The 20,866-nt window shown below is 40.9% G+C and overlaps 2 protein-coding genes across 40 annotated transcripts in view; both read left to right on the top strand.

The window, feature by feature from the left end:
- The window catches only part of EPB41L3 (erythrocyte membrane protein band 4.1 like 3), a 236,562-nt gene extending 226,184 nt beyond the window's left edge, over window positions 1-10,378 (top strand). For 13 of the 39 annotated variants that reach the window (XM_081078494.1, XM_081078493.1, XM_081078497.1 and 10 more), the window contains 6 exons: window positions 3,817-4,197; window positions 4,988-5,119; window positions 5,618-5,716; window positions 7,162-7,242; window positions 7,516-7,632; window positions 9,254-10,377. In XM_081078494.1, coding sequence (XP_080934620.1) covers window positions 3,817-4,197; window positions 4,988-5,119; window positions 5,618-5,716; window positions 7,162-7,242; window positions 7,516-7,626 — 804 coding nt within the window. In that variant the 3' untranslated portion in view covers window positions 7,627-7,632; window positions 9,254-10,377. Of the gene's footprint in view, window positions 1-268; window positions 344-3,055; window positions 3,179-3,816; window positions 4,198-4,987; window positions 5,120-5,617; window positions 5,717-7,161; window positions 7,243-7,515; window positions 7,633-9,253 lie in introns of all 39 variants that reach the window. The other 26 variants (XM_081078481.1, XM_081078484.1, XM_081078499.1 and 23 more) reach the window with 6 other exon arrangements.
- LOC308509912 (uncharacterized protein) lies at window positions 624-2,848 on the top strand. The gene is made up of 2 exons (XM_081078504.1): window positions 624-842; window positions 1,835-2,848. The coding sequence occupies exons 1-2, from the start codon at window positions 762-764 to the stop codon at window positions 2,699-2,701; spliced, it is 948 nt and encodes a 315-aa protein (XP_080934630.1). The 5' UTR covers window positions 624-761; the 3' UTR covers window positions 2,702-2,848.
- Window positions 10,379-20,866: the final 10,488 nt, after the last annotated feature.

Genomic DNA, 20,866 nt, shown 5'->3' with positions numbered 1-20,866 from the left:
GCATGTTATTTGTAGAAATGAAAAATGTTTGAGTCATGCATACACTGGAGTTTCAGAAAATCATCTGTTACTTTTTGGAAGTAACTATTCAACTTTGAGTTGGTTTCAGACTATTTTTCAAATTAGTAAACAATAATTTACTTCTTCAGAAAAAAAAAAAAGAATGACTATTATATGTATAGCACAGTGAAAGAACTCTTTTCCTAATTTGCCTTTTTGGAACCTGTCTACTTCCTCTTCTCCAACCCAACCCCATTTATTCAAACAGACCAAAGAAGAAACAGAGATTTCTGAAAAAGTTATATTTTTGCAGCAAGGAAGCTCTCCATTCCTTGAGTCTCAGGTAAAAAACAAGCATAAAGGAATTTTCCAAAAGGGAAATTTCAGTGTCAAATTTCAGTGTTCTTCAAATTTCAGTGTCCTTAAAATGTCTTTAGTTTTTATTTTTCTTTTAAAATTGACCTTATTTAAAACTGAGGTAGGTATATATTATTTTTGCTTAGATTTTGGGGAGGGGGAAAAGGAATTTTTACCCTTACTATTGTAGTTATCATTTAGCCATCATTTCTTTATTGTTTTTGTTCCTAAGTGGTTATATCTGTGTGTGATCACTGAAACATTATTATTATACTTTCTAATAATATTGTTGGGATTTTTTACTATCTGGTTTACCCATAAAGTGATACTAATTTAGATGACCTTGATTGGTTTTTGAAAGTTCTGAACTTTGGTTTTTCCACTAGCCAAGTGTGATAAAGAAAATGCGCGAAGGAGACTCTGCAGGCTCTATGGTTACCTCTCATCAAATCATTTTCCAGAAAACTGTCCCATCGACCCTAGAGGTTATTTTTCAATTCATTTCATTTAATCCAGCACCAACATGTAGATGAATCTGCTATCCTTCTTCTTAAGGCATACATATTTCTAGATTCAAGTTTTCAGACAATGATAAAAATGAAAGTAGAAAATATTCTAGTTTAAAATGTAAACCGAGGTGCTCGTCTGCTCCTGGTTTGATTTTTCTTCCCTCCGTAACCTGTTAGACTAGTCAACTGCCTGTTCACATCTTTTTGGGCTTCCCAAATGCAAAAGTTTCCTAACTTTCATTTCTTATGCCTTATTGGAACAAACACTGAAGGAAAGTGGCAAAGAAAGTACTGAGATGATGAACTTCAGTTGTAAATAATATTGGAACACTATATAGACCACTATAAGCTGTTTATAAGAGACTCCAACAATGTCCCAACAGTGGGGAATATTTCATTACAATGTCTTCACAGGCACACTCAATATTTATTGGGTAACATGTCCTATTGTGGATTCGATCTCCTATATAAGGAAGTATAATTTACAAACACGGAAAATGGTGTTCACAGAAATTTGTGGAATGCTGGCAAGTTCTTAGTGAGAGTAACAGATATGAAGTACAGTGTTATGTTTAATATGGAAAACTGTCTTTTTGTGTCCACACAAGTAAAGCTAAATAACTTGTACAACCACTTCAATAGTGTTATTTAATCTTGAAATATAAAATAATCAGATGTTTAGCATAAGAACAAATATATTTCTTGTAAAACTTACCACCAAAGTTTGTTCCTATTTAAATAAATCTGAAATTGCAGCTCTATTTGCAGAGTGTATTCCAAATTGAAAGTTTGAGTTTATGAATTTCAGATGAGAAGAGATTGCAGCCATAATTAGATAATAGCACTAGTCCTATGCAGTAACATTACAGACCTCAGTGTAGCTTGCCCTGATTTTCTTATAAAGGATTCTTATTTCGAAATGAGATACCATTGGAATTTCTAATTTAGCTTTTATATTTCAAATATAGGGCACAGAGGATTGGGTTATTGTAGACAAAATACCTACTGAGGTAGTTGATGGTGATTCGAGAAAGAGTGTGACTTACAAGGTCGTGACCATGAGCAGTAGAGCTGGTGATATCCCTGCTGACATGTTAAGATCTAGTACCATTGAAATGCAGAGTTTTGATGACTTGGCCCAAGAAACACAATTAAAAGAAGAGAACAAACAGAAAATATACACTCTAGGAAGGTCCTATGATACTATATCTGGAAAAATCGTTACTATGACCGGAAAACCTAAAGAGGGGGAGAAGGGACCATCTACTCTTGAAGCACTTCTGAAAACGGAGTCAGTGAAGACCGTCCCTGTCATGATGGAGTACGAGGTCCTAGAAGCCATCGCTGATGAGAAATCCAAGAGAGGACCTGAGATCCACACTCCAAAGCGGAGACTGTCAGAATCCCTGGCTCCCATCAAGGAAGCGGAGTCCCGGCGGCAGAGTCCTGAGGAAGAAGACCTCAGGAAAGCTCACATGCTGGCAAGGGAGGCGGCTCTGCACACGGGCCTGGAGAGCATGCGGTTCAGCACAAGTGAGCAAGCACCAGAGGGTGAGGCCTTAAAAGTGGGACTCTTTGGGTCCAGAAGGAAGAGCCTGTCCGAATGGAGGTACTCCCAGGAACCAGCCTTCACCGTCGCTACTGCTCATTACCTTACCGAGTCGGCTGCGTCCCAAGTTGTGGTAACCAGTGCCTTTCATTTGGGCCGCCGTTTCAGGTTCCAGCATGAGTTTTTGAGGCAGCGCCCTTCCACCCTGAACCTTTCCGTTTCTCCTGCTGTTTGGCTTTATGTTCAGAGCAGGCAACCTGAGCTTTTTAATTTTTGTCATGGTTAAATCAGTACCACAGTCCAGCGAGCGTTACAAGACACATTTCTTTTTATTTCCAGCTCCCCGTTCCCGAGATATGATAGTGCTGCTGTTGCTTGCAATGAAGGGAACAAAAGATCTGCTTAAACCAGCACCGCCCCAATCCTAATAACTCTCTCCGCTTTAGCAAATGAACTCATGGTCACCTCAATCCGCTCTTTTAGTTCCCATTCTTTTCTGTTTCAAAGTCTGTATAGTAGATGCCTTCCTCCCTCTGCCCTCTCTCCTCTGCCTACAATTTTGTCTAACCAGCTGTGGGTGTGGATGTGCTGCTTATGTCCCTGTCTCTGTGCTTGACTCTTCATTTCTTTGTTCACCCAGACTAAGCAATCTTCTGGTGAAAAGCTCATGGATGGCTCTGAAATCTTCAGTTTATTAGAGTCTGCGAGAAAACCAACAGAATTCATAGGAGGGGTTACTTCTACTGCCCAAAGCTGGGTTCAGGTGGCCTTTTGCTTCCATCCTTGGTGCTCCTGACTCTGCCTGTTTGCTCTTTATTTCTTTATGCCTTTCTGGAGAGTGTGTGTGTGTGTGTGTGTGTGTGTGTGTGTGTGTGTGTGTGTGTGTTTTACATCCCAGTGGCTTTGCCTTAAACACCTGAAAGGTGCCTTCAGTTCTTTTCCTTTGTGCCTGCTTAGTATATCTGTCATATGCCTTTAGTTCCATTACAAGAATGTACTTTAGATATTCAAAAGGCAATCGTGTTGAGAAATGTTAATAGCATTTAATTTTTTAAAGCATCCTGTGTCACCTCTTAGGTCAAAGAAAGCAAACAAAACCAATATGCATGTGCTGTAGTGCTGTTAGTTTTTCATTGCATTTTGTATTGCATTCTATTTCTTTTGCGGATATCCCAAATTAGCAGAGGTTTGAATGTGTGTTGGGGAAGAGGGCAGGCATCAGAGATTCTAGCGGGAGGAATGAAAGCAAATTTATTTTCTATAAGTGTTCCTGGTTATAAGCACTAGATGCTGGCTGTAGGCATCCTGGTGACTGGTATCTTTCGGGAGTTGTTGTTTGTCTGTCTTTTAACCTTCCGTTTATGGAAACTCACACTGACACCACAGTCTTTTCCCACACAGAAAATGGAAACAAAAATGGAGTCCAGCGGAACAGAGACCGAAACCACCCAGCACCCCCAGCCACTTAGCACTGAGAAGGTTGTGCAGGAAACTGTGTTGGTGGAGGAAAGACACGTGATGAATGTGCATGCAAGTGGGGATGCTTCTTACGCAGCTGGAGATGACGTGGATACTGCAGCACAGGCAGCATCTGCTGATGCTTCTAGCATTAAAGTGAAGGGCCCTGCTCTGACACACGGGGCTAAAGAGGAAAAAGGGAAGGTGACCGAAAAAGCTGTCCTCGAACAGGAAGAGATGTCCACTGCTTCCCATGAGCCAGAGGAGGAGCAGAGTGTAGCAACCCACATTTCTGAAACTTTGGAACAAAAACCTCATTTTGAGGTAACTAGTAGTTAATGTTACTTATAGCACTAAAGTAAACTGATACATGAGTTCTTGAAATCTCGTTAATCATCAACATGGAGCTAGTTTAATTTTCTATTTTTTCCAAGTTTGTTCTCTTATTTCCATCTTCCATGACAATTATGGATCTCAATGCTGGTTTCCATTTTATGGGTCACATGCCAACATGTATAATGATTCTTAATGATATATAGTTCCAGCAAATGATTTCCACTCTTACTGTAATTATTGTAATTGGCTGTAAAGCTGGAGAATGCATGTCCAGCCAAGATACTAGAAGACTTTTAAATTTATTTCTGATAATGTACTTATCCAGAAGGACCTAAAACCGTGCTTATACAGGTATCAAATGCCAGAACTTTATTCTTTATCCTCTTTTATTGAGATTCTTGAAGTATTTGGAGGGGGTGATTAATGTCTCATTACTTGTTTCTTCTTTCTAAGAAGTTATTAAATAAAAGGCTTATTTATGATTTTTAATCTATTAACATTAGTTTGTGAGATAGAGGAGGGAATGTAAAATAGTTTATTTCCTTCAGCTTTCATTTACCTGGAACATTCCATATAAAAACACTATGGCATTCTGGGATACTGTTGGACATGTATCTATTATGTGCCTCACTCTCCAACTTATCCCTCAAGGAATATATAAACATTTATTTCATACTAACCTGCACTTTTATATATCCACCAAGCGGGGCGGACAAAAACCAAAACTGTATGTTATGCAAACTCTAATAGCTGCTCTCCCTACTTCCCATTGGTACAGTCATCCATCATGAAGACAGAAACCATCAGTTTTGACAGTGTTTCACCAGGAGGAGTAAAGCTAGACATTTCTGCCAAGGAGCTGCCAGTTGTTCACACAGAAACCAAAACCATAACATACGAATCATCACAGGTGAGATGGTCTGTGAAGACCAGAGCCCTGGCACTTTGTTTTACCCCTTTAATGGCTTAGTGCCTTTAAGTACTAACTACGTGGGTTTTAGTGTGTGAGACGCAGAGGACCCAGCAGCCAGACTGTCTCTATCAGGAGTGATGCAATCATTGTAATTCCAGTGCTGATCATGGAGTAGCAGGTGGCTTAATCAAGTCTTTGTATATCTCAGTATGTAGGAAAAGGCTCAGAAACCTATTTCCCTAGCCATAGATAAGGAAAAGTGTTAGCTCAGCCAGCCACTGCTAACATTTCTAAAGTCTCAGTGTCAGTAACGACAGTTAACTCTGGCCACGTTTTGTTCAGTCTTTCCTCGTATCAGTAGCTCCCAGGTGCTGATTGAATAGCGCAGTGATTGTAGGAAATAACTAAGCCATTGTAATGCCCTACACTAACAGCGAACATCTGAAGAGGTAATGTAAATATTTGAGTGTGGTTTCTATTCCTTTGCTTGCTTAGGTTGATCCTGGTGCTGATTTGGAGCCGGGCGTGCTAATGAGTGCGCAGACGATCACATCTGAAACTACCAGTACCACAACTACCACCCACATCACCAAAGTAAGTGGGAACTGATGAAAGTAAGGCCTTCTGCCAGGTGGGGCTGCGTAAACAAGTAATTAGGTGACTATCAGCTGCGTTGGAGCTTTCACAGCTACTCCATTTATGGTGCATCTGTCCTCGTGCTACTTTCTATTTAGGAATATACATTCTGATACCCTTGGCTTAACGCTTAACTCTAATCCTTGACATATGATAGGTGTTCCAGAAACGCTGGTCAGCCATATCCAAAAGGACTCCATTCTACCCTCGCTTCTGAAATTAGCAATTTAACTGCCATAGAATTCTGTTTCAATTTTTTTTAAATTTAATGTGTTGAGAATGTATTTCCATATCATTAACTCTTACATTCCAGCATCATTTTTAAATAGAAGTCCAATATTCCACAGAATAAGCAGATCATAATTTCTTTTTTTTTCAAAGAATGAATGACATTGTAGTGATTATGTATGGTGTCAGGTGAGCACTAGATTTATTGGGGTGATCATTTTTTTTTTAACTTTTATTTATTTACATGTGTTTTTCCATCAATTCCAAGTCAAGTAGTTGTTTCAATCTAGTTGTGGAGGGCACAGGTCACAGTGGCCCATGTGGGGATGGAACTGGTAACCTTATTAAGAGCACCACGCTCTAACCCACTGAGCTACCTGTCCGCCCCTGGGGTGATCATTTCTTAAGTTACATAAATGTCTAATCACTATGTTGTACACCTGAAGCTAATATACCACATTTTGCCGTGTATAATGCACTCCCATGTATTAATATAATGTGCACCCACATTTTTGGCCCAACTTTCAAGGAAATGAATCTTTCATTTTAATTTTTTAATTCAAATTTTAATTTGTTTATATTTAGGTACTTGTTTGTTGTATAACAAAGGATTTTAGCATTTATTTTTTAACCTATTAATGGTACAAGAAATTTTATGTAACAAATAATTACAAAACACAAGAACCAATACAAGGTACAAGAAATTTTATGTACCAGTAACAAATTTACGATGATATTTATGCATCATAGAAGGCCTTCGTCGTTGCAAGTTCATCTTAAATTCAACAAAACCAATGATCATATTCCAGGGTATTACTTTGCATACAGACATTGTTCTTGATTTCTAGCATTACACTTTTAACTCATAAGCATAAATAAAAGAATTAAACACATTTACTTAGATACAGAATTAGTACTTCCCATGTGTAATATGCATCCTTATTTTTCCCTCACATATTTGGGCAAAAAAGTGCACATTACACACAGCAAAATACAGTAATATGGTATGTCAACTGTAACTGAAAACTTAGGAAAAAGAAAAATTAATATGTTACTTAAAACTGTCAGTATCTTTCTGCCATTTTCCCCCATTGAACAATTGTCTCTCCAGGAGACAATTGAACAGGTTGTCTCTCCAAGTGGGCAAATCCATAACGCTTGTCTGTTCCTTTCAGACTGTGAAAGGAGGCATTTCGGAGACAAGAATTGAGAAGCGAATAGTCATCACAGGCGATGCGGACATTGACCATGACCAGGTAGTGTGTGTGAGACGGGAAACACCCTCCAGAGACCCAGAGAAACACTTGTGGGCCCTACTCTTCCCAGTGCTGCTCTTCTAGTTCAGCATGTAATCGAAACAGTTTTCTGAATTTACTTTCTAATATACAATGTACGATTCCTTTTGCAATCATTGTACCTCATTTGTAAATTGCGTATATAGATCTAGCTCATAAGTCTCCACCTTGCTACTGATCATGCATGTTCCACCTCCTTTTTGTCTTTGCCCTTCTGTGATTTCCTGGGGATAGGCGCTGGCTCAGGCAATTAAAGAGGCCAAAGAGCAGCACCCTGACATGTCAGTGACCAAAGTAGTGGTCCATAAAGAGACAGAAATCACACCGGAAGATGGAGAGGATTGACCCCAGGTAAGAGGTGATGCTGATTCTCTAGGCTTGGCATCGGCTGGCATGCTGCATGGGGTGCTTCCTCTCATCCTTCACTCGACTCCTCCCTTTCCTTTTTTCTCTCACTGGCATTTGCTGAGCTGGTTACCAAGAGGATGGAGGATCGGTTAGCAGGTGCTAGTTTGTTTCAGTTTTGGAGATTCCATCCTGTAGACTTTTTGCATACATTGCCAGCTAGAGGACAAAGGAAAAGCAGGGGCTTGGCTTGCGTGGTCTCACTGGTGTTCCCTTTTAATCCATGCCCTGTACTCTTTTCATTAACCGAATTTGGAAAGTCAAATTTGATTTCACTTGCCATATGGCCTAATCAGAACTAAGGCAGTTTTGGTTTGAAAGGTACAATTCGTGTGTTCCGAATACTAGGGAAACAAAATATACCTCTTTCTCTTTTTGATGGCAACATCATCCCATTGTAAGCTTTCTCTTTAACTGTGTTTGGTTATAGCTAGGGATTCCAGGTGGGAATTCCCGCCCGTTCTCAGGAATTCATTTCGCCTTCCCATTCCTGAATCCCGAGATACAAACTGTTTTCTGTTCTCCACGATGAATTGTTGACGGCCAATACTACCAACAACCTGGGTTCAAGGAGCCGATTTTCCCGATTTCCTGACCAACTTTTCTCACGATTCGGGAACGGAAAAGTGGGAAAAGAATTTCCGAGAATGGGCAGGAATTCCTGCCAGGAAACCCTAGCACTAAATAGGAAAAATGTCTAAGAGATACATTGTGAGTAGTACGTTTATTTTCCCTCATGGGTATTACTGAGTTCAAGGTGCTGATTTTCCTGATTTCCCAACCAACTTTTCTCGGGATTTGGGAACGGGAAAGCAAAAATAATTCCTGAGAATGGGCGGGAATTCCTGCCTGGAAACCATAGTTATAGCCTGTTGATGCTTTTGTTTTGCTTTTTGTTTTTTAATTTGAAAACCTGAGCCCCCACTTTCATTTTGGATGTCTTATATTTTCTGTATTCTTTGGATTGATTTTTTTTCCTCCTCAGTATAGCATTGTATCTCAAGAGGAGGTAAAAATGCAGCCCTTTGGCCCCCCTTTTCTTCAGGAAGCGCATGCCTTTCCAGCTGCTGTTTGGCCAGCATCGCGAGTGGGCAGCATATTCTCTGTGTGCATACACTTGTCATGCGTACTAACCTGCCCTGCAGAAGTCATGGGGCCCTGAGCGTCCCTGGGGGGCTTTGAATGCTGAATGAGCCATTGGCACACCTGGCTGTGGGACACTTTACATGTGTGAATGAAAGAAGTTAGTTCTCTAACTTTGGTTTAAAAAACAGATTGATGAACGGCTTCTCTTAAAGAAAAATATTAACAATAATCGCTCATATGTAAATTTATAATGTAATTTGGAAGAGAGGAAGCAAAAACTAGTTTTCTCCAGTGAACGTCAGCCACTTGGGTGATGTTGTAATTTTAAAAAAGCATGTTAGTGACTTACACCGGTATTTTACAGTATCTTGTCAAAAAGAACAGAGACTATAACCTGCAAGATACTTTTCTTGTGACCTTGATCTGATGAAAACTCTGAGATGTTTTCAAATGAGTAACTGAGCAAATCTCTTTTCTACAGGAATAACTTAGCCTGCACACGAATCCGGTCATGCAAACCATTAGGAAAACCAGAGCCTATATGGAATTCCCTCTTCTAACCCAACTGACTTGTATCTGCCGGTGGAAATTTTCAGTCCAGAAGAACTGACCTTGACCATTAATAGACACTGGCAGAGAGATCTTCCCATAATAAAGCAATCCAAATCAACATCACTAAACTGATACTGCATGAAGCAACGATAAAATTACAAAAGAGCAGCATTTTTAATTTTCACAAAGTGTCTAAGTTTTCAGCTACACCTGCACGTTCATAACCAACAATATAAACCGTGATCTCATGTAACACATAAACAATCCATGCCTTTCATAGTTTATTATTATTAAAGTCTAAAGAAAATTGCAATTTCTTAGGTGACAAATCTTTTGTTTACAGATAAATGAAGATTACCCTAAAATGCTAGAAGCTGTCTAGGTCGGTGTGTCAGGTTTATCCCAGATTAGATGTGCCAATATCCGAGTTTATTCAGTAAACAACTTGAATCTTGTACTTGTTTCATCTGGTTTTATTACTCCTCACCCGTAAAACAATAACGACTCTCTGATCCTCTGGAAATATTTAATGCTTATGATCCTGCTTTGTGTATCTAATTTAATTCATTATAAGGTAGCACTGATTTTAGCATATTAATGTGATTTCTTCCTTGTCGCCGCTTTGGTCCGCATTCAATCTGGAAAGCTTCCCAAAGTTCCCTCACAAGTCCTAAATATGTAAATTGTCATTATTTTGGAAAGAAGTCTGTATTTTTGTTAGTTTACAATATTACGAGATTTCACTCCAGAAAAACCTGTTGAGTTTCTATTTTCTTCCTTTCTTCATTTCTTCCTTATATTTTGAAATTGATTTTTCTTCTTTTATTTGGAAAGTGTTTTTTTTTCCAAATCTGGTCCATATTTACAACCTAGTTCAGAGCCAAGCCTTAAACTGTACAGAATTTCCACTGTAATTAAACTATTTAGTGTTTAGTTATAAATAGCCTTCAAAAAGATATATTCCCCATTACACTGTCTACTGCATCACAGAGCCCATGGTGAATGTATGTTTCTGCATAGTGAAATAAAAATGGTAAATGCGTTTAAAACTCTAATTTGCTGTGTAATAATTTCAGTATTGTATTTGTTTAGCCCAGAGGTAACATTAACATGACATCAAAGGCCTCATTCATCTGCATTGTAGCGATAACCTGTGTTTTTACAGGACAAAAAGTGTATATACGGTGATACAGTGTGTGGACTCTCAAGGTATTAGAGACGGGGAACAGAATACCTATATATAAACATTTGGTTGCCTATGAAGGCCTTAAGAAGTACCAGTGGTTATCACAGAATCTCATTTTTAAAGTTTTGATTTTCTTGTAAGAATAGGGGCTCTGCTATAAAACCAGTGTTTCTGGGTACTTTTAATCTACCAAAGAGCCACCTCTCTCACATACATCAGCTCCATAACAGAACAGATTACCTGGAGTGTCCTGCGAAGGTGCATGCGGCATGTGCCCACAGCTCATCCACATCAAACTCCTCGTGCCAGGGACCAAGAATAAGATAAGACCCAGTGTCACCACTGCCAACCTAACATCTAAAAGTACTTGCTGGCCTTTCCTACCATGTCATGCTTTATTTACCTAACTTTCTGATTTTTTTTTAACTAAATGTGAAAAATGAAATTTTTTTCAGAAAATTGTTAGATTTGACCATATATCTTGGTCTCAATGAGGAAGTTAAATTCTTATCATTTATCTCTGAAGGTGTTATCAGCTTGTCCTTACTGTCAATACTAAGTATTCATTTTAGGAACTGAAGCATCATTTTAATTGTATTTGAAGCCAATCAAAAACATGTTGTGAAAAATTAACTTTATTGATACAAAAATGGTAAGTGTCCTCCCAAGGATGCCTTCACCTGATCTGCTTAGTTTGTGTCCATCGAGTTGTACCCATGTTCACTGTTTTAAACCAAAACTAGCGTTTTTGTGTTGGTCCTCAGCAATAAGTGCTCATTCAGTTTTACACATTATCAAGGAAGTTGTACATTTTCAGCTTTCTTTTTTTCCCCTGTTAAGCTCCTCAAAATTTTTCCATCTTCCACTCACTGCTATGTGGAAGTTCCAGAGCCACTTCCACATACGTATTTGGGTATTTGTGACAGCAGTGCCCCACTTCTAATACCCAAATCTGTGGCTGCTTTTTAGTTGCTACGTAATAAATTAGTATAAAATTCACCTCTTATAACAACGCACATTTATTACCACACAGTTTCTACGGGTCCAGGCATGGTTTTACTGTGTTCTCTGTAATCAAGGGGTCAACTGGGGCTGGGATCTGAACTGGAAGTTCAACTGGGGAAGAACCGGCTTCCAAGCTCTCCAACTTTTTGCAGAAAGTATTTTCATGTGGTTGTAGGACCTTTGGCAGCTTGCTTCTTCAAAGCCAGTGATGGAGAGGGAGACTAGAGTGTGTCTCCTAGCAAGACAGATGACACAGATGACAGCATGATCAAGGGAGTAGCTTCCCATCACATTCGCCATATTCCGTTGGTTAGAAGCAAGTCACAGATTGTGCTTACAGCACCAATAAATTTAAAATTTAGATTTGGAGATTAGTCAAGCCCTATCTAACATTCCCTAACTCAACGTCTTAAAGCTGGATTCCACTAATGTATGAAACTGGCTTATGCTTATTGCTAAACTCCTAGGTAATCTCAGAACACTTTTTAGCCATAACTACTAATTCAGAAAAATGTAGCATTGCGGTAGGTGTGAAAAAGACCTACACTTTCAGAAGCTGAAGAATTCCACTTAAGTTAGCTATGTCCCTCACATTAAAGAAACACTTGTTTCTCAATTTGTTCTTAGATGCAGGCCCAGTGTTGTAAGAAAACAAAAGTCTAGGGTTCTCTCAAATGAGCAAAACAAATTGCAAATCTAAAGGCATATAGTCCAAGCTGTTGGTAACCAGCAGTTCCATGTTAATAACATAAGGATCTGCAAAACATTAGTTATGGAGTCACCAAGCCTAAACAAATCTACATGGTAATTTTTCTGGGGTCAGAGTGAATTGCTGAGTCCAGATAATAGCCTTCATTCACGTGAAATGCTTTACCTACAGTGGAGGTCGAATGGAGCTCAGCCTCGGTAGTGAGGCCTCAGTTTGTGTGGACACATCTCCTTCCATAGCACTGGGATTAAAGGATGGAACTACAATGATTCTGAGACACCCACTACCCCAGCAAGAGAAATGCAATCAAGACAATGTGGGAATTTCATGCCATTTCATTCTCTCAGAAAAATTTTTCATCCCCTTTTCAAATTTCACCGTACCTTTTTGGGCACAGTGGTGAGTTGGTTCAGGCACCTTGTAGGAATGCTCCACCCTATAATCTATTTCCTTCATTATGTCAACTTTTTTCTAGCACACCTATTACGCTATTTAAGTCAACATCAACCGAAGCTATTTTTAAAAAGTCAACATGGAATCTAGAACCTGGATCCAAAATCGCTTACAAACAAGGGTTATGCAGAATTACCTGACAGAGGACATCCTAATATGTTAAGTGCAAAATTGGGGAACATGTACATTACGATGCTAATTGGTAAAAATGCTTATTTATGCACAGGAAATGCCTGGGAGGATGTATACTAAAATGGGAGCAGTGATTTCTCTCTGAGGGAGAGCGTATGATGACTTTTTTCTTCTTTGTGCAGTTCTATTTTTCCAAAGTTTATCACCATTATTATGTTTTTTTAAAAAGTAGTTTAAGGAATAATACCAGTAATTTTATCTAGGAACTGAGAATAATGGAGAGTAAGAGATATGTAGTGTGAAGAAATTTAGAAAACTGACTTTTTCCTGGAATTTCAAAGCCATTATTACAACCACCAAATGTTAGAAACGCCTTATTAAATACTGACTTCCTTAGTCACATTCTAATTAGAATGCTGATGGATGAGATTCTGTTACAGATAATGAAGTTATTTATAGGAGCAATTGATGCTAGATCTTTCCAGATGAATAAGCTACGCTTTGGATGTGCACCAGCAGCGTAGGCAGTGCATTTACTTTTCAAGGGTACCGGTAGTATTTAGTATACGGTAAAATGGTAACTTAACCACAGTGTAATTGAAAGATAATGTTTCTTTGGGTTTGCATAACTCTTACTTCCCTCTGCATAAAGTTGTCTGTCACTACCCCATTTTTTTAAGCAAGCATAGCCTTAAAAAACAAAACACATAAACTCTGAACTCAGCAATCTTGTGCCCTGCCACTTAAAAGTTTTATTGCCTTCAGCCAGTGACTTAGACAGTTGGAACCTCAGTTTACTCATAGTTAAAAAGGGAACTATATACCAACTACAAAAGTTATGGTGAAAACCCTTTGGTGCTATGAGAAAGTATATGACCAAGTAGGAATGTAGGAGAAAGTTCTTTGTAAAATATAAAGTGGCCGTTGGATGTAGTGACGATTTTCCCTCTCTTCTCTCCAACACTGTGCGCATCCCTTATTCTGTATATGAGAACTCAGAGGTTTTTTTTCAGGAATAGCTAATTGCTTCTGTTTGGGAAAAAATATCCCTCGGCTTGGGGAAAGAGTTCAGAAGCTGCAACATCTTTCCTGTTATGATTCCAGTGATGTGCGTTACCATAGCTAGGATTCTTTCCTGTGTCAGAGTCAACTTTCACTTTGTTCAAGGGAGGGAAAAATGTGTATGTATAATTACCTTTATGTAAGTGGTTCATGCTTTTCTGTGGTGACAATTTAGCTATTGTCAATGACAAGAGTGAATATGAAGCAGCTAGTACAATTCCTAGCAATATTTTTATCTTTTTATTTAAAAAATATGGCTAACATAAAACATTATATCTCTTGCATGTCTGTGTGTGTTTCTGTGTATTAGGTATATCTTCTATGTCTCCTAGTCTTGCCAGGTGGCCTCATGTAGGAGGTGCCCTGTGGGACCCAGTGGCTCAGTCTCCCCGCTCACCTGAGCCTGACGCTCCAGGAGTGTCCCTTGTGTGGGTTGTGTGTGCCCTCCTGTTACGGTTGAGCCTTGATTGCTCTTGGCACATCAGTGGGTGGCATTGACCCTCAGGCTGATTGGTTATGGGGTTTGGTTACATCCACAGCTTTTGAGCTGCTGTGCAAGGGGCTTACCCCACAGAGCGGGATTCGCCCCAGCAGGCTCCGGTGCCTGTTGAGACTGCCCTTTGGGTGCCACTTGTGAGGATAACTGGATGGTGCTCTGCTGTGGTCTGAAGCCATCCTGCAAGTATGTTGGTTCTGGGGCTTCTTGGGAGGGGCTCCAGTGTAGGGCTAGCTCAGTCACTGCCCGTGACCAGCCAGGAGGTACAGAGTAGGAGCTACAAAGCAATCCACAATTGGTCACTGCCTGGGCTAAACCTGAAGGCACATGGGAGAGGCCATGTTGTGAACCGAGGACGGCTGCCACCAGTACCAGGTTTGGGGTAGCTGCACAAAAAGCCAGGGCACTCCAAGGCCTGCTGCTAAGCTGCCACCTGCCAGTTCAGCCGCTGATAAATCCTCCTGCAATAAGGAGTTGGACGTGGCAGGGTCTCAATGGTGGACCCTGGGTGGAGTGAGTGGAGCTCACCAGATCAATTCAGATTCAGATTTGGCCATGGGGCTGGGGGAGGGCTCAACACAGGAGAGAAGGCACCCACCCACTGGCTACGTGGGAGGAGGACCACATACCAGGAAAATGGAGACTGTCCTTTCAGTCCTCGCCTGGAAGTGGCACAACTCAGTCTTTCCCCATGTGTCTCCGACGCCCCTGCAAGTCACCATTCTTCCACTGGTGCGCAGACCCTTTACGAGGACACCTGGATTTCCTGAAGCTTTCCATCCCACCCAAATGGTCAGAATCCCCACTGCTTTTCACAACCAAAAGTTGTGGGGGCTCCTCTTCCCAACACCAGTACTGTGGACTGGGGAGCCTGGTGTGAGGTTTGGGGTCCCTTCTCCTGATTCTCAACTGTCATACGTGAGCATGAGACAAGCCCTTTTCACACCTCCACCCCTCCTACCAGTCTCAATGTAGCTTCTTTATATCCTTAGTTATAAAACTTCTGTTCCGCTAGACTTCAGATGGTTCTCCAGGTTGATTGTTCTATAATTTAGTTGTAATTTTGATGTATTCACGGAATGAGGCAAGCGCAGCGTTTATCTACTCCACCATTGTGGATCCAACTCCTAGCAATATTAAGCATGTAGTAAATGTTCATTGAACCCAAAACCTAAATATGCAAGTTCCTATGATTATTGCGTTGCTTGTTAGGTAACGTCTGTATCTACATAGTCATGCACATATTTTTGGGTTGGCTATAATGATATTCTGTATAGGGGTTTTATATTTCCATAGACATGTTTTGTGTGAATACACACAGAGTTGATAAGTAATAGTATTCCAAAATTCCATAGAACATTTGTGTGCTTGACCAGGTTCATGTTAGGTACCTTTTTGCAGGGTGCCTGTTGAGGACTGAAACAAGAAATTCTCAGGCTGCGTAGACTGCATCTTCCAGAACAATAGGTTTTAAGCCTAGGTGCAATTAGAATAATTACATGGGGATTTTTTTAAAAAGATACTGAAGCCTAAGCCTCCAGAGATTCTGAGCTAATTTGTCTGGGCCCAGGGCCTAGGCCTTACTATTTTTTAAAAAAATGTCACAAATGAGTCTAATGTGCAGTCAGTGTGGGGAATCACGGGCCTCATGAAGTGGTCATCAAACATGAATCAGAACATGCATCAGAATACAGAGAGGGCTTGCTGAAACCCTGGGCCCCTCCCCAGGATTTCTAATTCAGCAGGTCTGGGGCTCGGCCCAACAATTAGCATTTCTAGCAAGTTCTCAGGTGCTGCTGTCACCACTGGTCTGGAGAATTACTAGCCTAGTGGAAGGGGCTCTGCTTTAGGTGGTGAATTTCTTGACCTACTGTGTTCATCTTCTATAAAAAGAAATTAACTCATCTACATACAAATTATTGTAGAGATTAATTCTGAAAGTCAGTTATACAATGTTTCTAGTGCTGTATGAGCCCAAGGAAATACTGTTATCTCCCTATGTATTAGGAGCCTTGAAATAAAAAGGGGTGATTCTCAGGAACATGCAGAGAACAAGGATAATAGAATGATGAAAGCAACAACTGGTCATACCAATGGTCAGAATGGAAACAATGGCTCCAGGAAAAGACGTTATATCTTAAAGGGAGAGCAGGAATCACCTTGTGAACACTGGTAAGAATAACCAAAGTGACAGAAAGTAGAAAGTTTCCAAGGAGGCACCAACAATTATAAAAAATATTATAATGCTCCATAAAGTGCTTCAGCATTCATTTGTTGCAATCTCCCAAGAAAGGCCTGACACTAGGCTTTTCAAAAAGCTCAAACTACGCTGAAGAAGAACCAATCATGGGCACTCTTCGTAAAGATGTTCATAAGGAGGTATGTAGACAGACCAAAAAAAAAAAATCAATATACAATAGAATGTGATGGGAGAAGTAAGAGTGGAGAGTGAAAATTAGGAGCCCTGGGAAGAATGCGCCTGTCGTGGGTGGGATAGAAGAAGTGACGTTGGAATTGATCCTTAAAGGATGATCACCAGACAAAGGAAATGGTGAGGGATGAGGAGCAGGACTCTCAGAAAATAGCAGCTTCTCCCCCAGGAATGATTCGTAGGTCTTTCACCTTATGATTGCAAATAGCCATCTACATACTGCCAGCTCTGTCCTCTGCTCTGGTAACTGGGGACAATAACTTAAATGATAATTAAATGGAGACAAGCAGAGGTACAGGAAAATATCCTGAGAGTAAGAATGCCAGTACAGATGGCTGAGGGTCCCCAAAGGGTACTGCCTGCAGCTTCACATTGCGACTCCTGCCGCCAGAAGGAGCAGAGTCTGAAGTCTGAAGTCAGGACTGTAAAGAGAAGGGAGGGGGCAAAGGAAGGATTTTTATGACTTGGAGCAAGTGGTGGAGGCAGTGGGAATCTCTTCTCTAGAGATGGTAAAGGAAAGACAAAAAGTAGAACAAATGTCAGCTTTCGGGAGTGACTTAGGATAGCCTTCAAGAAGGTTTGGAGATAGACTAGATTTCTTATTAAGTAGTTCTCCCAGTTTTACAATTCTAGATTTATATCATATAAGTGGCAATTTTTTCATGTAAGGAAAGTTTAAAAATAGAAGAGCAATTTCTCTAAGTACAAGGAGAATAATCTGAACCATTTGAAAAAATAGCACTAAGAATTAAATGGAGATTTTTTTGTGTGTGTGAAACTTCTCAATTACCAGAAATAGTTGGGACAGAGCAGTGTGACAGTTTATACCATATATTGCCTACATAACTTAACAATGTTTAAAGACAGACAATACCATGTAATATACTTAGTGCCAATAATACTAGGAATACTTTCTTCTTTGATGATTGTGGGGACAAAGCCCCCAAAAAACAGTTTCCAGGCTTTCGGCCTCACATAGAAAGGTGCTGGCTCGGGTAGTAAATGGCCATCAACTGTGATCAGATGGCCAGCAGCTGTGGCTAGTTGGCCGTCAGCTGTAACCCGTAGGCCATTGGCCAATAATATAATGGCTGTGGCTACGCTAGCAAAAGAGAGGGGGCTAGCAAGAGCGGATTGCAGAGAGGCGGATGCCGCTGGCGAGAATATAGTGGTATGACTCCCCTACTTATGGCTCCATGGGTGTTTCTTTTTGGCCTCACCATGTCCTGCGTTCTTGGGCAGGGAGTGGGAGCTGAGACCCTGCACGACAAATGGCGCAGCGAGCAGGGTCCCCCGCGTGACAATGATTCAGAACACCCTTTCAGGATCTTTCCATGTATCACATTCTTAAATAACATTTCTTCTCACTTTACAGTATTATGGATATAGAAGGTAAAGGAAGTGGACATGAATGTGTACTGACCTTAGAAGAGAGTCTAAAAGTTGCTTCTTGAAACAAATTCCTTGTAATAGCCTGGTTATTATGCAATTTTTTCATAAAAGTGTAATATAAAATGCACTTTTTGTACAAACATTAGTCACTTTGAAATTTTAAAAACGTGGGTTTAAGGTGAAGGGGAGTTTCCTGGAAAAACAAATAGGAATGGTCCACTTGAAGCATGACTCGTGGCCTCACCCCTCGTGTAAAGTTTGCAGAGTACTTGGATTATCAGGAGCATCGGGGGAAACCTGGCCCGCCTTGGACATCATTGGTGTTGATTGGGATGCTCAGGTTTTAAAATAGGAGAAATGAACCTAGGGTTAAAGACATGCTCGGACTTTGAGGGTATGGCCACCTGGTTTCCCTCTATAGGAATCATTTATCAGATTTCTAGTCATTTCTGTGAAAGGCACAGTTTTATACCTATTAGCGTCATGGGGGTGGGAGTCAGTGGAGAAAGGTGGGCACATTGGGATCCAGGGCAACTGGGACCAGGAGGAATCAGCCAGCACGGCCAGGGTCTGCCCCTGGAGTTACCTGGCAGGAATCTCAGAGGCTGCAGTGAGCCCAGGGTGAGATGACAGTCACAGGTCTGAGCATTTGAATGCTGTGGGTCGGAACAGCACAACGGGTATGACGAAGGAGGATTGAGAGAGAAGTCAGGCGTAACCAGCAAAGTCCACGAACTTACTGAGGACTTTCTGCTCTGGGAATAGACAGCTTTTTAAAACCCTGTACGGGGACGGAGTCCCAGAGAGCAGTTTCCAGGCCCTCGGCCTCACATGGAAAGATACTGGCTCGGTTGTTAGATGGCCATCAGCTGTGATCAGATGTCCATTGGCTGTGGCTGGGTGGCCATCAGCTGTTACCAGTTAGCCATTAGCCACTAATATAACTGCCGTGGCTACGCTAGGGGGTTGGTAGAGAAGCAGATGGAGGATTGCGGCTAGCAAGTGGGGTGGGTTGGCAGAACAGCAGACAGTAGGTTGCAGATGTGCGGCTCCTGTTTCCTGTGTCTCCAACCCAGCCGCCAGCGAGAATATAGTGGTATGAACCCCGTATCTATGGCTCCGTTGGTGTTCCTTTTTGGCCTCACCATGTTCTGTGTCCACCCGCCGAGAGAGGAACCAGAGACCCTGCACGACACCCTGATATTAACATGTCGGCCTATTCATTCTGCTTTCCTCCTAAACGTGAGCTGACAGAGAACAGGAGATGAAGGGGAGACCGAAGTTCAGTTGTGTGCTGGTCAGTTGGATACCCATTAATTAAGAGTTGATGATAAATGGATGTGATTTAAGAACTCATGACTAATACAGCTGTCATTCCATTGCAATGGTCCATGAATGCCCCTGCTATGCCCGGAATCACTCCTACAGAGGTTTTTGACAGGCACTATATGTTAAAAACAATAAACATCGGACTTCAACCCTTTTAGTTATGAAAAAAGAAAAATGCAAGCACCATTTATAAGGCCATCTTCAAGTAATAGTGACATCTAGCCTTCCCCCCAGACGTGTTTACACACACACACACACACACACACACACACACACACACACGCACCTTTGATATTTTGCCCAACTGTTTCCTTTGCTTATCGCTCTAGTGTCTCGAGGTGCCCTCCACCATTCTCTAGGGTGGTTTTTCAGGAAGCTTCTCCATCCTTGTTTGTTTCCCTTAACCCAGTCTTTCATTAAATGTCTTCAATCATCTCCATTTGAGTACCATTTACTCCTGCAAGAACACTTGATCTGTATAGCCACTCATTAGGTTTGTGACATTGGGAATGTTATTTATGTCTTTCTTTCAAATCTATAAGGTGGGAGAATCTGTAGAGTGGTAGTTAGAACCATGCCAAAATGACAATATTTGACCAATTCTGACCTACAGAAACCACAATTTCATATGCTGTAAGAACTAATTAAATATAAAGCAATTCAAATAGTACCTGACATGTTATAAGCTATATACTTGCCGGTTTCCTAGTTATGACACAATTTAAGTTATGTTTTTGCCCAAGAATAGCAAATCTGTGCTGCCTCCTCCTCCCCCCATCCCAAGTAGACAATCCACATTTCGTGTAGGACTCTTTCTCATTGAGCCCAGAAGCAAATTTAAACCATTTGAAGGTAAGAGGCACCGTGTCCCAACCCCTGGGCCCCAATCTTTTGGTCTTGTTTTACGAAGGATTCCTGCTCCCACCCCCAGCTGGTGTAGCACAAGGGGCTCTCCACTCTCATTGTCACGGGCACAGAGTGCTCCTGGCATCCCTCAACAGAATGTTTTAGTAGGAATGTTGTTCTGCATGATGGTTGCGTAAGGTCTTACGTCACTTTTAATACTTGATTCCACTGCAATCACCCTAAAGGTTAAGTGGGGTTCTGTGGACTTGCCTAGTGGCTCAAGAACCTTTCTGTGATTTTGTTTTTTTAGGAGAACATACGTTCTGCATTTCAGACTTTCTACAAATAAATGTAACCTTCAAGGCTTATGTGGGGAGAGGTGGTGAGCTACCTCATAGGCTGAACATGTCCTAAACAAGGCTAAAGCAAAGCTTAAATTGTCCATGGATACGTTGGAGGTAATTTTCAATGAGTACTTATAATCCAAATAAATTATAACAC

The sequence above is a fragment of the Rhinolophus hipposideros genome (genome assembly GCF_964194185.1).
Source record: "Rhinolophus hipposideros genome assembly, chromosome: 17".
Taxonomy (NCBI): Eukaryota; Metazoa; Chordata; class Mammalia; order Chiroptera; family Rhinolophidae; genus Rhinolophus; species Rhinolophus hipposideros.
Note: the sequence above shows the minus strand (reverse complement) of the source record. Positions and strands in the feature narration are given on the sequence as shown.